Here is a 14,058-nt window from a genome sequence, read left to right as displayed (position 1 = left end):
CCTTGAGAGATAGCCCCTACTAGGCAGACAGAAGGGCTCTTTCCAGGACATTACACTTCAGTGTGTCACCTTTGCTACTCCTGGAATTGCTGTCCAATTTTGATCATCCGTGTCCGCCTGTGACAGCTTTTCCCTCCGCTTGCTGGCTTTCCGGCTGCCAGCTGTCCCAGTCGTGCATAAGCATGAAGTCAACAGGGTTTTCTCTGCTGAATACCTCGACACCTTTATGCTAGACAGAAAAAAATACAGACGCTCTCCAGCCTGCCCATCATATGCCCTCTCCTGTGTCCTTTGCTTTCGTAGCGGGAGCTGTGTTTGTTGGCGTGGCTCGGCTTCCTCCGATACTTCTGCCAGGAGGGTAGAGATGTTATTGCAGACATCGCAACATGCCTCGGTATCCTGCAATGGTGGGTGGCAGCTTTAAGGGAAGGAACATGTTTGAAAACTAAGGAAGGGCAGGAGATAAATGTCACTTTCTGACATATAGTAAATCCTCTGGAAAATTGCTTTTCAAGAGCTTTGAAGTACAACAGGGTCAAATTTGGCCAACAGGTTCATCCTTCCCCTCTTCTGAAAGAACTGGAAGAGGTGCTGTTTTGAACTCAACAGAGTACTTAATTTCAGTGTTTTGAAAAAGAGGTAGCTTAGTTTAGAGATGCTAGAACAGTTCTTCTCCACATTTCTAACTAGAAGTTTAAAATGCAAAATGCTGTTTGTTTTAAACTCATCTGTGATCAAAAATGCAAATTACATTAGAGAGTAGAATAATCCTAAAGGGAAACAATACATTTGGTTGCAGGCTGAAATGAAATTTATGGTGCTCTAAATGAAAACAATTTTTTTTTAAGTTATCCGTTTCATTGCTATGATTATTTCTGTCGTCTTTCAGTCAAAAAATAATTCCCTTCACTTTTCAATTCAGACGGCTGAAACAGGTTTGCCTTTATTCTGGCTTTGGATGAGAGTATTATGGCTCCGTGCAGGTGATGTGGGCTACTCTGACTGCATCTCTTCTGGGTCTGCTCCTAAAATCCCTGTCCCAGGAGAGCATTTGCAACAGGTCTCCCTTCCATCTTTCCCCTCCTACTGCTACTGTTGAACCTACAGAAAGGAAACGCAGGTGCACAAGCTGTGTCTGAGTCATATCTTGCTCTGCCCTTGTCCCCAGGCTGAATGAAGTGGGAACCAAGGTCTTGACATGCACCATGAGGTCAGTTAAGCACAGCTCTGATGGCATCTTCTCTGTGGACAGCATGTGTGGAGGAGGTACTGGAGGGAAGTGAAGGGTTGGAGGGCAGAGGAAAGTAGGCAGTCTCCTAGAAAGGTTCAGAAAAACACTACAGGTTTGGGGAAGAGTGGCTGAAGAGCTGCCCAGCGGGAAAGGACCTGGGAGTGCTGGTCACAGCCAGCTGAACATGAGCCAGCAGTGTGCCCAGGTGGGCAAGAAGGCCAACAGCATCCTGGCCTGTATCAGCCATGGTATGGCCAGCAGGAGCAGGAAGGGGATCGTGCCCCTGTACTGGGCACTGGTGAGGCCGCCCCTTGAATGGTGGGTGCAGTTTTGGGCCCCTCACTGCAAGAAGGACATTGAGGTGCTGGAGCATGTCCAGAGAAAGGCAGTGAAGCTGGTGAAGGGTCTGGAGAACAGGTCTGTGAGGAGCGGCTGAGGGAACTGGGGGTGTTTGTCCTGGAGAAGAGGCTGAGGGGAGACCTCATTGCTCTCTGCAACTGCCTGAGAGGAGGTTGTAGCGAGGTGGGGGTTGGTCTCTTCTCCCAAGTAACAAGAAAATGGCCTCAAGTTGCAGCAGGGGAGGTTTAGGTTGGACATTAGGAAAAATGTCTTCACTGAAAGGGTTGTCAAGCACTGGAACAGGCTGCCCAGGGAAGTGGTGGAGTCACCATCCCTGGAGTTATTTAAAAGACATGTAGATGTGGTGTTTAGGGACATGGTTTAGTGGTGGACTTGGCAGTGTTAGGTTAATGGTTGGACTCAATGATCTTAAAGATCTTTTCCAACCTAAACAATCCTATGATTCTATGATCTCCTGTCCTCTTTCCCTCATTGTCACTGTCCAGCCTGTTAGAGACCCACTGAACCCCCTTGCATTTTCCGTCATCTTTCGTCAGCAAGTAAATTGTCTGGAGGCTGAATTTACTGCAAACACGCTGTGCAATATTTATGAAGGCCACTGTGAATAATTAATGGTTTATCACAACTTTGAAAGATTAGCCACAAACCCTTTTATAAGACCGGCATGAGACAGAGCAATGCTTACCAAGGAGCATTGCTGGTGTAGTTCTGGTCCGCGAGGATCCTCAAAAGGGCATGGCTAGTTTGTCCACTCTGAGGAGAGGGCGGGAAACCCATCCAGAAGCGGGACAAGGGCTTCGGGTCTTTAACTCAAACGTTCCTCTATGGTTTGTAAATCAGATACTGTTGCAGTGCTGTTGTCTAGGCTACGTGCACCAAGTTGGCCATTCTCAACCCATTTTCCCCCAGGTGGAAGGTCACTTCTCTGCAGCAGCCATCATGGTCAGCAGTAATTTGCATGGGTGGTGGTGGCCATCAATAAGGCATTAAAGAAGAGTTGCCATCAGAGCTTGAGGTAGTACCCTAACAATAGAGGAACGCTGCATACTAAAGTGCATCTTTTGCATCTACATACTCTTCCTGCGTCTTTTATCCCAGTAACAGTTGTCAGAGAATATTCCCAGAAAAGTATAAAAACAGTTTCCAAACCCTCACGTCAAAACCAGTCAGGTTTAAACACAAAAAGTGTCCAGCTCTGCCAACAGATTTTTTACAGAGCCGTATGTCTGATTTTCGTGTTCAGCCCTTACCCCAAGCAGCAGCTGCATTTTGAACAAAAGCAAAGTGGGAACCTTGCTGCTGTTTTTCAAAATGATTAGCCAGAGGCGGACAGAGAGGGCTCTGTGTGTGTGAAAGAGGGAGCTGTGGTGTGTGTCGGGTGGTTTTATAAACATGGATTAATGGTCTCCAAAGCTCAATAAGGTGACTGCGTGATGTACCTGCTCGTTCAGAGAAGCTGAAGAGAGCTTCAAGCATTTGTGTCATCATTCTTAAAGAGAGGGGGAAAAAATAATCTTCATTTAAATGCATATAGTAGCTTTTCACTTGGGACTGAATGAAAAGTTTTTCTATTAAAATGCAAATGAAAGAATAAACTGTAACTCCAAATTTCTCCCTGAAAATGGATGTCTCCTCTCTGCATTGTAGTAACAGTGTGATGTGTGCCTTCAGAGTGCAAGTATTTTATCTTGATTTTGCAAAGAGGCGAGAGCAGGGAGGTAAGAAAAAGAGGTTTGAGATTTGGGGCCCCTAAAGAAATTGTGCGCTTTTTTGATGTATTAACACAGCACCGCGTTATGTTTGGAAAAGTCTTGGAAAACCAGCAGGAAAAGGAAAAAGCTATTCATCTGGACAGTGCTCCTTTTGTGTCTGTAGTATTTCAGAGTACATCTCAACCGTGCTGTATCAGTGCAGGACACTCGTGCACTACTAGACTGCCTCAGCATCCAAGTCTGATAAGAAAAAGAGAAGGATTTGGGGTTGTGCGGTGAGCGGGAGAGGCAAGACACGAGCTCAAATGCTCTGCTGAACCACAGCTCTCCTCCCTCCCAGCGAAAAAGCCCGTGAGCACAGGAGGAGTTTTTAGGCATCTCTCTGCAGCTATACAGCAGGTTCTGTTCCCTTCTCAGATCAATAGAGTTTAAAGGGATCTTTTCAAGACTTGATAATTTTCATCACTTTCGAGCTCCATAGTTTGGAGGTGGAGCGTCCCCGTTAAGATCCAATAAGACAGTTCAAGACTCAGTTTATCTTGCGGAGGTGATGTTGCATGATGGCAAAGAGACACCTGAGTTGTGTCAAACAAGCAGTTGACGTGGGAGATCATGGCTCCAGCTGCTCCAGGCCTGGAACTCACTTGGCAAGAGTATTTCTGAGCAGGTACAAGGGCAGGCCTGATTTTGCAGAGGTGAGGAGAGCAGACTGGGGTTAGGTCTGAACTCATCCCACCAAATTTGGCATTCAAGCAGGGTGTCTGTGGTAGGACTGGTGTCATCCTAGGCTCCTCCAGTGGCCAAAAGATATGATCATCGTGGTTAACTGCTCCCTACCTCTCTCCATCACTAAAACAAGAGAGAGAAGGTACCTATGCTCCTCTGCTGTGTTTTCAACATGACCCTTTGCTTTGCCTTCACAGACTCTGACACTCTCTGATCTCAAGCCGAAGCGGGGACCAGTGTCGGGTGGCACCCAGGTGACAATTACAGGCAACAACCTCAATGCAGGCAGCAATGTCATCGTGACCTTTGGGCGACAACCCTGCCTCTTCTACAGGTACAGATGAGTCCTTCCTACTGTACATGCCCAAGTCTGAAAGATGTGAGCAATTACAAAGACTTCTGCAGCCCAGACACCCTGTCCCTCAAGTGCCTCTTTCGCCTGTGGCCACGTCTGTTCAAGCAATGGGGCTTTTGCATTCTGCACCGTGCACAACCTTTCTGTGCATGTTTTGGGGTGGGAGAAGAGGATTTATTTCATTGTTTTGATCGGTATTTGATGTGCTTTTTTTCCATGGCCCCTTGTCAAATTTCACTACAATTCTCCACGGTCCTATGCTTTGCTACTTGCTCTGGGAGTACATCATTTACAAGATTCATTTTCATGTCCCTGCTTTAGCAGAGGTGACAAAGAAAATCTGACAGCATCAGTTCTAAGTATTAAAACACCTCCCTTTTATCCCAGAATAGTCCTGTAGTGCTAAAAAATGGATAATTTGCAACATTTTAGCTCTGGGTTGGCTCCTGTTCAATTGCAGTTCAGAGAAGCTTAATGTCAGTGTTACCTGCTGAATGTTCCCTGATCCCTGTGAGAATGAGCCTGAATCCTGTTCCCAGGGGCTCCCGCAGCTCAGAACTACCCAGTGCAACACATTTTGCTGCCAGTATTGGTGGAGGCTGAAGATGAAGTTGGCACATTTCTCCCAGCATGTCCTTGGCAGAAGAAGGGCTCATTCACAGGGGACCTGGGACCACTGTCTTGGGGCAATGCCCTTCCCTCTCCTGGCTGTGGGATCCTGTTTAGCTGCCTCTCATGACTGGTGTGATCCAGTGTCTATACATAATTCAGGAGGGTGAAGTCACAGCTTATGATTTAAAAGGCCAAGTGGGAACCACAGCTACTTGGAGTTGCTTACTGGAGAGACTGGGGAGTATTAGGAGGGATTGAGTGCAGTTTTTCAGGGGAAATTGAAGAGCACCTGGAGGGTACAGTCAGTGAAGGTAAGTGCCATGCTGCAAGGGAAGGATGCGCCCTGCTTTATCCTTTCTAGGGGTATAAGGTAAGGCTGCATCACAAATCACAGGACTGGGAAGACTGAGGCTGTTTGGAGCCTGCATGTTTGTATCCTTATGGAAGGTAAGGGCCGCTGCAAAACTCAGACCTGGAGCTGGTTTTGAGCCCTGCCCAAAAGGAAAGGTTTATGCAGAATCCTCTTTGAGTATAATCATAAAATTTTTCCCACTATATTAGCACCTTCCACGCAAAGGTCCCAGGCACGCTGCAAACTGCACTTAGACAAGGCTTTCAGTCCTGATGCAAAGGAAACTTTATTATTCCAGACTGGAAAGCTGAGGTGCAAACACCCCTTTTTATGAGCTGCTGCTGCTGCTGCTGCATATGTCTGCAGGCAGGAAGGAAATATCCATCAAGTTTTTAATCACACGGAAATATTTCTGGAGAAAGGTCTGTTTTGGACTTCCCTTGGGGTTCAGTTTTTACTCAGAGACCTAAGAAATGATGGCTCGTGTTGTTTTATTTAAACTAGTGAAAAGACAATGTCACTGCCGCAGATAAACGTGTCACACTATTCACAGCATATTCCTGTAGCAGTGAGTTTCACCATTCACAGTGCATAGGTTAAGGCCACAGGACTCTTTTTGGCACCATTTGTTTTGCTGCTGGTAGCACATGGTTTATATTTACTTGCTTCTGCTCGTAGGAGATCCACCAAGCACATTGTCTGTAACACCACTGCCTCAGATGAAGGCTTTGAGAAGGTGAAGGTGTCAGTGAGAGTGGACAAGGCCAAGATACATCAGGAGTTGCAGTATGAATATGTAGAGGATCCAACCATCCTGAGGATCGAGCCTGAGTGGAGCATCTTCAGGTAAGCATCCCATGGACACCCCCTAGCACCTCCCATGGTTTTCTGTTGAAGCACTGGTGTGTGCATATTGGTCCTTGATACAGAAAAGTGCTTTACAAGCATAAGTAATAGATTTGCACAGAGCTACTTCCATGAGGGCTGGTGGATTTGTCTCCTGGGAAGACTAAAAGGCCAGCAGCGCATTGTTTGTTGTGACACCTTGGATGCTCAATGTGTGTCTGTGCTCATGTGTATCCTGGGAAAAATTTTCCACAGAGTCTAGTGAGGGACAGGCAGGAGCGAGGTCCTTTCTCCAAACAAACTCTGCGTAGTCCAAACCTAAATGATCCTGCACCCTGCCTTCACTAGCAGATCAAAGCTTCCTGGCTTAATGCAGCAAAATCTGGCCACCAACGCTCACATGAAGCTTGCCTTGGAGGCTTCATGCTTTAATTACAAAGGCAAGTGCAGCGAGTCTCCAACCCAGTGTTGAAGCTTTCTCCCTCTTTACTGGAATCCAAGGTTTATGTCCAGCACCAGGACGCTCCCTGTCTGAGTGTCTTACAGACCACTGGGGCTGGTTAAACTACACAGTTGTATCCCTAGAACGCTCCAATTCCTAGTGCTTCTGGTCATGACTGTTTCAGACCCCATCGGGCTGGGTCCACAGCTTTGCATGGTGGCAGGACCAGTCACTGGCACAAGTGTCACGACTGTGCTTAGAGAAGTGAATCTCCCTGGCTTTGGAAGCAGCAATTCCTGGCTTTCCCACAGCCTTCATGGACTTGCTGGCTTAGGGCTAAGCATTGCTTGTTCAGCCGTCATGCCTGAAAGCCCCAGGGCTGTCTCCTGAGATGAAACACAAAAGGAGCCCTGGTCCCTGCCCTATCAAACAGCCTTCCTCCTCGTTAGGCATCCTTTTTTCTCTTCACCTCATTGATGCTGCTTTGGTGAATTCAGAGGGTTCACATGAAGGTACCTGAGAGGAACATTTACCCTGGTTGTGCAAGGCATCAAAGCCATACCCAAATACTCTCAGAAGCCTGCAGAAATGGCCTCGGGAAGAGAGAAATTGGTCATTAAATGCACTGGCATTTCCTTGAAAAGATACAAAGTAAGAAATTTTAGTCTCCCCTCATTCATCCATAGCAGCTCTCTGCTCCCCTGTCAAACCTGACTGATCGGAGTATCTGGGGATTAGGAGCAGGGCTTGTAAATCTCCCTCAGTTCAGCTCCCATCCAGAAGATGCTTTCACAAATCAATTAGTGCTTTTAATTACCGTGAGGGAATTTACCGATTTAGCCGGATTGAATCTTTCAACACTGGGCTTGAAGCTTTGGTGTCTAGATTTTCCATTTGGGGGTTTTGTTTTCAGTCAGAGTTCAGGTTATCAGAGAAATCACTTTACTCCCTTCCTTATTAAAATGAGTTCAGTGCCGGCTAAAAGGTGTAAGATTGACAGCCCAGGAGAGTGAATTCCCCTATTATCCCCAGGAAAGTTGCAGCACAGGGACATTCCTCCACCTGGTCTCAAGTCTGGCTGGGAGACGAGAGGAGAAGCTCTCCAGAGCCCCTTTGCTCCTTGGTTTCTCTGCTGATGCAGCCAGCAAGAGACGAAGAAGCAGCCAAGGAGATGCTTCAGGTTTACTGGCAAAGCTTTGCCCAGCCCGGGGGTGCAGAGACTCTGCATCCCATTGCTTGCTGCCTTGGATCTCCCATCCCACCTCCCAGAATAAAGGAAATTAAGAAGACGTGCTTGTTTAGTGGGTGCCAGCTTACTTGCAGGGTGTATAGCTGCCAGGATGGATGACTGGGACCTTTCTCATCATACAGGTACAACCTCTACCCTTTCCTCTTTTCAGTGTCTCTGAAATCAGAAAGCATCCACTTGAGCATCAACAGGTGCCTGATTCAAACCAGACCTACCCTCTTTCATCCTCTTTCTTGCGCACTTTTGAGTCACTCCAAAGGTGCATCATCCTGGAGGAGGGTGCAGAGCGAGAAGATGCAACATCCAGGATTACCACTGCGGTTCAGGGTGTCAGGGACAGTTTTCAGCACTGTAACTGGTAGCTGTGGAGCTCTGTCCAGCAGGTCGTAATGGACACGAGCGTTAGAGTTTGACCTCCACACAGAGCTGCCTGAAAGCACAGGCAACTCCAGTCTCAAGAATCAAGCACGAAATAAGTTAGTCAAGACACGTGGATCTGGAGATAGGCTGAGGAGGCTGTTCCTCAGTATATTTGTTATGCGGTCTGATTCATTACAGCAAATCCACTGTGCTGCTCTGATTCATCACTCCTGGCTGTAGGGCTAAGCTCTTTTGAGGGACAGATGATTGCTACTAAACCAGCTTTGCAAAATTAGTGAATGAATGTACCAAGCCTGGCTTAAAACCTCCTCAAGTGCCATTTTCCAAGATAATAAAGAAAAGATTACTGCTAATTTACTCCCATAGCCAAAAAAAAAAAAAAAAAAAAAAGAGTTACACCGGGCTGGCAGGTAACTAGAATTTTATTAGGTTCCATTAAAACTTTTGATCTGGGTTTGATTTGAGTTATGTCCAGCAATTATCTGAGTCTGCAGATAGAAAATTATGCTCAGAGCTTTTGGGACAATAAGGAGTTAAATTAATAAAGCTTGTAGTCTTGGCACCTCTGTTGTTTTCCTGGGCAGCAGCATGTCTCTGGGCTCTGATCTGACCTGGCTGAGAGGTAGCTGTGACTGGGCATTCACCTGCAGATGCAAAAGACAATGTCTGGTGGTCTTCATGCAAAGGCAAGCAACAGTTTTATTTGCTCGATTTGCAAGCCAGAGAAGGTTTGGGGGTGATTTCATGTCTTCAGCAAACACAACTACTTTGAGGGTTTTTTTCAGAGAAAAGGTCCCTCTCTGATCTGATGCTGTGGCTGTGCTTAATAACTGCGGTCTGACCCTGCAAGCTCGGTTTCCAAACCAAATACAGAATTTTTAACAACACGTGGGTTTAAAGCTGTGTGCACAGACTTGGTTGATTAAATAAAAGGATTTATGTATATATGCACACACTCATATACCTGTACATATGTGCCCACATTTGATACATCTGGAGCACGTAAAACTTTCAGCTGAGTAAAGATGCAAAATCCCTTCTAGTTTGAAACAGCAGATATTCATAATAACAATAAATAATAACAAAAATTATGAAGGCTTACAGCCAAAAATCCAGAAGAACCAGGACAGTGGAGAAAGAATAACTTGGTTTGTGCACTTCTCTTCTGGTTTCTGGTGAACATCTCTCCCTGGGTGATATCAGGACTACTTAATGTGAAGCTGAATTTTGAGGAGAGGGTATTTTTTCTGTAAGGCAAGGAGGGGGAACTCTCTTGTAAGGGGATGTATGGCTTCAGAAGACGTCCCCTGTGCATTCAAGAAAACTCAAATATCCAAGCAGATATTATAGAAACGGCAAAATGTGGGTTTGTCCTGTAAAATTTCCCATTACAAATTTCCCATCACAACTGATGGTTTCAGAGAGCAAGAACCCGAGATACTCTGCAAAACTCAAGGTAAAATGTTGTCCTAACCATGGATCAACCCGTACCTGAAAGAAAGACCATAAGGAACCTGTCAGAGAAGTATCAGAGGAGCACCTGCCAAAAGATATGGTTGTGATGATGCTCTTTGGCAGAGCTCGTGTCTCATTACTTCAGATTTACAGGCTTTTTGGTCACATAGATTATGTTTAAGCAAGTGAGTACTTAATCCAGGTCTAATCTTTGGTCCTGAAGCCAGTGAGCATGCATAGTCCTCATCCATTCCACCAATGATCTTTCCTCCTTCAGAGGCAGTTTAGCTTCATCTGTCCTGCTTTTTGGGAGTGCTCCCTGGCCCTTGCTTTCCCTTGAACCATGACCAGGCGTTGCTCTGGGGTACTACTAACAGCTTATCAGCATCTATGGCCACCAGTCAGTGTTTGAGCTGGTGTCCTGGCTGTTGGTTTATCAATGTGGGTGTAACCGGAGGGGCTGAAGCACAGTCCCAGCTCACTGAAACCTGACAGCTACACTGCTGAGCAGAGATGTGTATTTGCATTCATTCCTACCTGCCCCATCTGATTAATAACAGAAGAGAAATGAGGAACATGGAAAGCAAAGGTCAGAACTGGAGGAGATCTATTGGCCAACACAGGCTTCTTCCTTACAGTGGGTTTGTTCTCTGGTGTTTTCTCATTTATAATGCACTTGTTTCACTTTTTATGTATGTGTAGGTTTACCTGGAGGCAGGAAAGGGATTCTGAGCTTACTTTTCCCAACCCCACCGATTTCCACAAGGCCTCCTATTCTCAGCAGAGCACTCCAGAAAATAAATTGCAGCCTGGACAGTTTCAAAGGGGAGTTGTGGAGGCAGGTGCTCAGGGATGGGGCTGTCTGTTGATGACATTTCCTCATCCTGCCTTGTCTGCGTGAGCTCTGACACCTGAGGGATTTGTTTTCTGGGATAACTCTTCCCCCTTCAGTCCTTGCATCCTGTTGCCTCTGCCACAGTTCTTCAAAGGGAGAGCTCACCCTGGTAGAGCAATGCTGTTTTGATTTGGGATGGCCAAAGCTGCCTGTGGTGAACCCTTCCCCTCAACACGGCGTTCAAAGCCAACCCATGCATCAGCTCCTACTGAAGCCTGGGAATGCTCCTTTGTAGTTTCATCTTTCTCCTCCGCTCCCCGAAGTCCCACAAACAGCACTGCTGCCTGCAGCTGGAGGAGGGAGGGAAAGGAAAGAAGGGTGTTTCTGAAAGCTGTTTCCTTCTGGTGACAGTGACTGCAGGGAGTGAGGAGGGCTCCATCTACATCTCCCCATCTTAAGCTGGGCTAAGAGACGTGTTACAAAAACGAGAAAATCTATCAAATGCACAGTTTTGGCCTGTATGAATCGTCTTTCTCAGGAAGCTTGTGAGCCTTAACAATAAGAACACCCAGATGCTGCTCGATGTGACAGTTTTAGCAAGCGTGTGGTTTTACTTCTTTCTGCTTTTATGAAAGAATGAAAAATTACTTGCTTTGTTTCATTTTTCCTTCCCTTCCTATGGGACTGTGAGATGTGGTCAGACACTTTGCAGTCAACATTTAGGAATACAGATCACCCATTGCTGGTGCAATCAGGCCTGATATCTGTCAGATGGGCTCATGTGTTTCTTTCATTTCCTCTTCTCTAGTGGCAACACACCCATTGCAGTGTGGGGAACGCACCTAGACCTGATCCAAAACCCCCAGATCCGCGCAAAGCACGGTGGAAAGGAACACGTCAATGTGAGTATGGCTGCTGAGCTGGGGATCAATCACACAAGGGGACAAGCCCAAGGTGGTGACACAAGCTGGCTAGCAGCTCTGGAGGTTGAAGTCTCCTATTGCACCCAGAAAAGAGGCTATGACTTCATTTCAGAAAGATTACCCCATCCTCTCTCCATGAGGGAGCACTGGACCAAAGAGGGAACAGAGAGAGGCATCATGAAGGGTCGTTCGACTCCTGAGCCTGTTTCTTCTGTTGGCTCAAAGACACCTGTCCTCTGTCTTGGCCCATGTATAACATGCATTATTTACCAGCCAGGCCTGTGCAGAGGTAGACCGAAATTCAGGTCGTTAGCTAAGTGTGCTGGGATCAGAAGGAACTATGAATAAAACTTTTTGGCACTACTGTGTCCACTCCCTGGACTACCTGGGGTGTTGCAGGAGTGTATCCACTAGCTAGATTTACAGTATAACTCAACTCAGTGATGACTGAGGAATCAGAAGCAGCTCTGTGGAGGTCAGCAAGACTCTCGGAAGGAGCCAGTTACCAGTAGCTGCTGAGGAGTTCCTGATAGAGCTGTAAAAAGGGTGAGTTTAGCATCTCCAATTAGGAGACATCAGGAGCAGGAAGCACTTGCTGGTACCTACAGTAGATTGGAGCATGGGTTATGCAACAGCATCCGAAAAGGTGTTGGCTGCATATGGGCGCTTCCTGGGACAAAGTGTGAAAGAGCATCCCAGAAGAGGCTCCAAAAGCAAAAAAGTACCTGCTAGATTGGAGGAGATTCTCATATCAAGCACAGCTTGGATCCCACAGAGCTGGTGCTGTTTCCCCACAGAACCTGTTGGCTCCTGATGAGACCAGGATGCATTGTGCTAGTAACCACAACGTAGAAAGATGAAGGCTCAGATCCTGAAGGAGAACCAGACATCTAATTCCTGGGTTTTTTTTTTCTAAAATGGGAGTCAGAATAGAATGTCTTTCACAATCTGTTACCCGGTTCTCAAATACACGAAAGAAGCAGGTCTTTGGCAGGGCCGGAAGCCAACTTCAGAATCTCCCCAGTGTCTTCACCACTCCAGTTTCCTGGGCTTCGTTTCAGGTAACCTGGTGTTCAAACAGGAATCCTGGGCACAGCTGAGCATGCACTGGACATACAATTTTGGAGTGATCCCCAGAGTGTGAGAGCTAATTGCAGGGTGGTACTGAGGCTTTGGCTAGTTTCTGCTGTACCAAAAAAAAAAAAAAAATAAAAAGGAAGAATTTTCTGTTTCCAGAAGGAAATGTAGTTAGGGGAAGATGCTGTCACTGGCGGCCCCAGAGGCTGAGCTCGCTCAGGGAAGAGGCACAGGATGCCCAATGGCAATGCCAACTGCTCCACACACCTGCCCCAGCAAAACTTTCCTAATCCCTTCCCAGCCTTGATTGCATGGTGGGTATGGGGTGTGTTTTGAAGCAGTGGAGAACCAGCCTGACTCAGGAACCAAGGAGGTCTGCTCCTCCCTGTCAGCAGGTAGGCTGGCATTTCACTGGGAGGTATCTGCCCACCAGGAGGGCTGGGGGCATTTTCCATAAAATCTCCTTGTGTTGGTTTTCTTTCTCCAGAACTGCGAGGTGCAGAACAGCACAGAGATGACCTGCCAGGCTCCAGCACTGGCTGTTGACCCCAATCACCAGTCTGAGCTCGCCGAGCGTCCAGAGGAGTTTGGCTTCATTCTTGACAATGTGCAGTCCCTGCTGATTCTCAACAAAACCAACTTCACCTACTATCCAAACCCAATCTTTGAGGTTTTCAATCCCTCGGGGATCCTCGAGCTGAAGCCGGGAAGTCCCATCATACTGAAGGTGAGATGGGGACCAAGGACAGGATAAGGAAAGACACACACATGCTGCATATTGCCTCTCTGTGCCTGCCAGCACCCTACAAATCACAGTGGCATCCCAGTCGCATCCCAGAAATCTCCTTTATTCGTTGCGCCTACCATATCTTATCATACCAGAGTCACCATCTGCAAACACAAGTCACTAATCAGCATCTACCAATACCCATAACTAAAAAATATAAACTCCAGCTGCAGCTTCCTGTGTGCAGCCTAAATTTGTACCTACTGCTGTCCTCCAGAGAAGAACCCTTTGTACCACTGCAACAGTCTGGCAATTAAATACCCAAGTCTATTTCTTTCTTGGGTTTTCAAAATCTTCTCGCTCCTGGCTAAATCCTACACCAATCCTTTGTCATTTCTGTAATCTGGACAGCAATAGAGAGAAGGAATTTTATGAGTGAATATTTCCATATCAGCATTTATAAGTGGTGAATGTGCAAAGAAATTATTGTGGCTACAGAGTACCTTCTGGCACATTTGGAAAGGGCTCTGTTTTACTGGCATGACAACGAAGCTGGTGAGAGGTCTGGAAAACATGTCTTATGAGGAGCACCTGAGGGAACTGGGATTGTTTAGTGAAGAGGAGGCTGAGAGAGACCTTATTGCTCTCTACAGCTACCTGAAAGGAAGATTTAGTGAGGCCAGAGTTGGTCTCTTCTCCCAAGTAACTAATGACAGGACAAGAGGGAATGGCCTCAAGTTGTGCCAGGGGAGACTTAGATTTGATATGAGGAAAA

General features: G+C 46.7%; 1 protein-coding gene across 1 annotated transcript in view; it reads left to right on the top strand.

Annotated features, from left to right (window-relative positions):
* Positions 1 to 14,058, top strand: part of PLXNA4 (plexin A4) — a 420,437-nt gene that overhangs the window by 354,274 nt on the left and 52,105 nt on the right. The window contains exons 14-17 of the mRNA XM_086475002.1: positions 4,227 to 4,363; positions 6,027 to 6,194; positions 11,365 to 11,458; positions 13,044 to 13,283. Coding sequence (XP_086331128.1) covers positions 4,227 to 4,363; positions 6,027 to 6,194; positions 11,365 to 11,458; positions 13,044 to 13,283 — 639 coding nt within the window. The remainder of the gene's footprint in view (positions 1 to 4,226; positions 4,364 to 6,026; positions 6,195 to 11,364; positions 11,459 to 13,043; positions 13,284 to 14,058) is intronic.

The sequence above is a fragment of the Leptosomus discolor genome, chromosome 1 (genome assembly GCF_034619465.1).
Source record: "Leptosomus discolor isolate bLepDis1 chromosome 1, bLepDis1.hap2, whole genome shotgun sequence".
Taxonomy (NCBI): Eukaryota; Metazoa; Chordata; class Aves; order Leptosomiformes; family Leptosomidae; genus Leptosomus; species Leptosomus discolor.
Note: the sequence above shows the minus strand (reverse complement) of the source record. Positions and strands in the feature narration are given on the sequence as shown.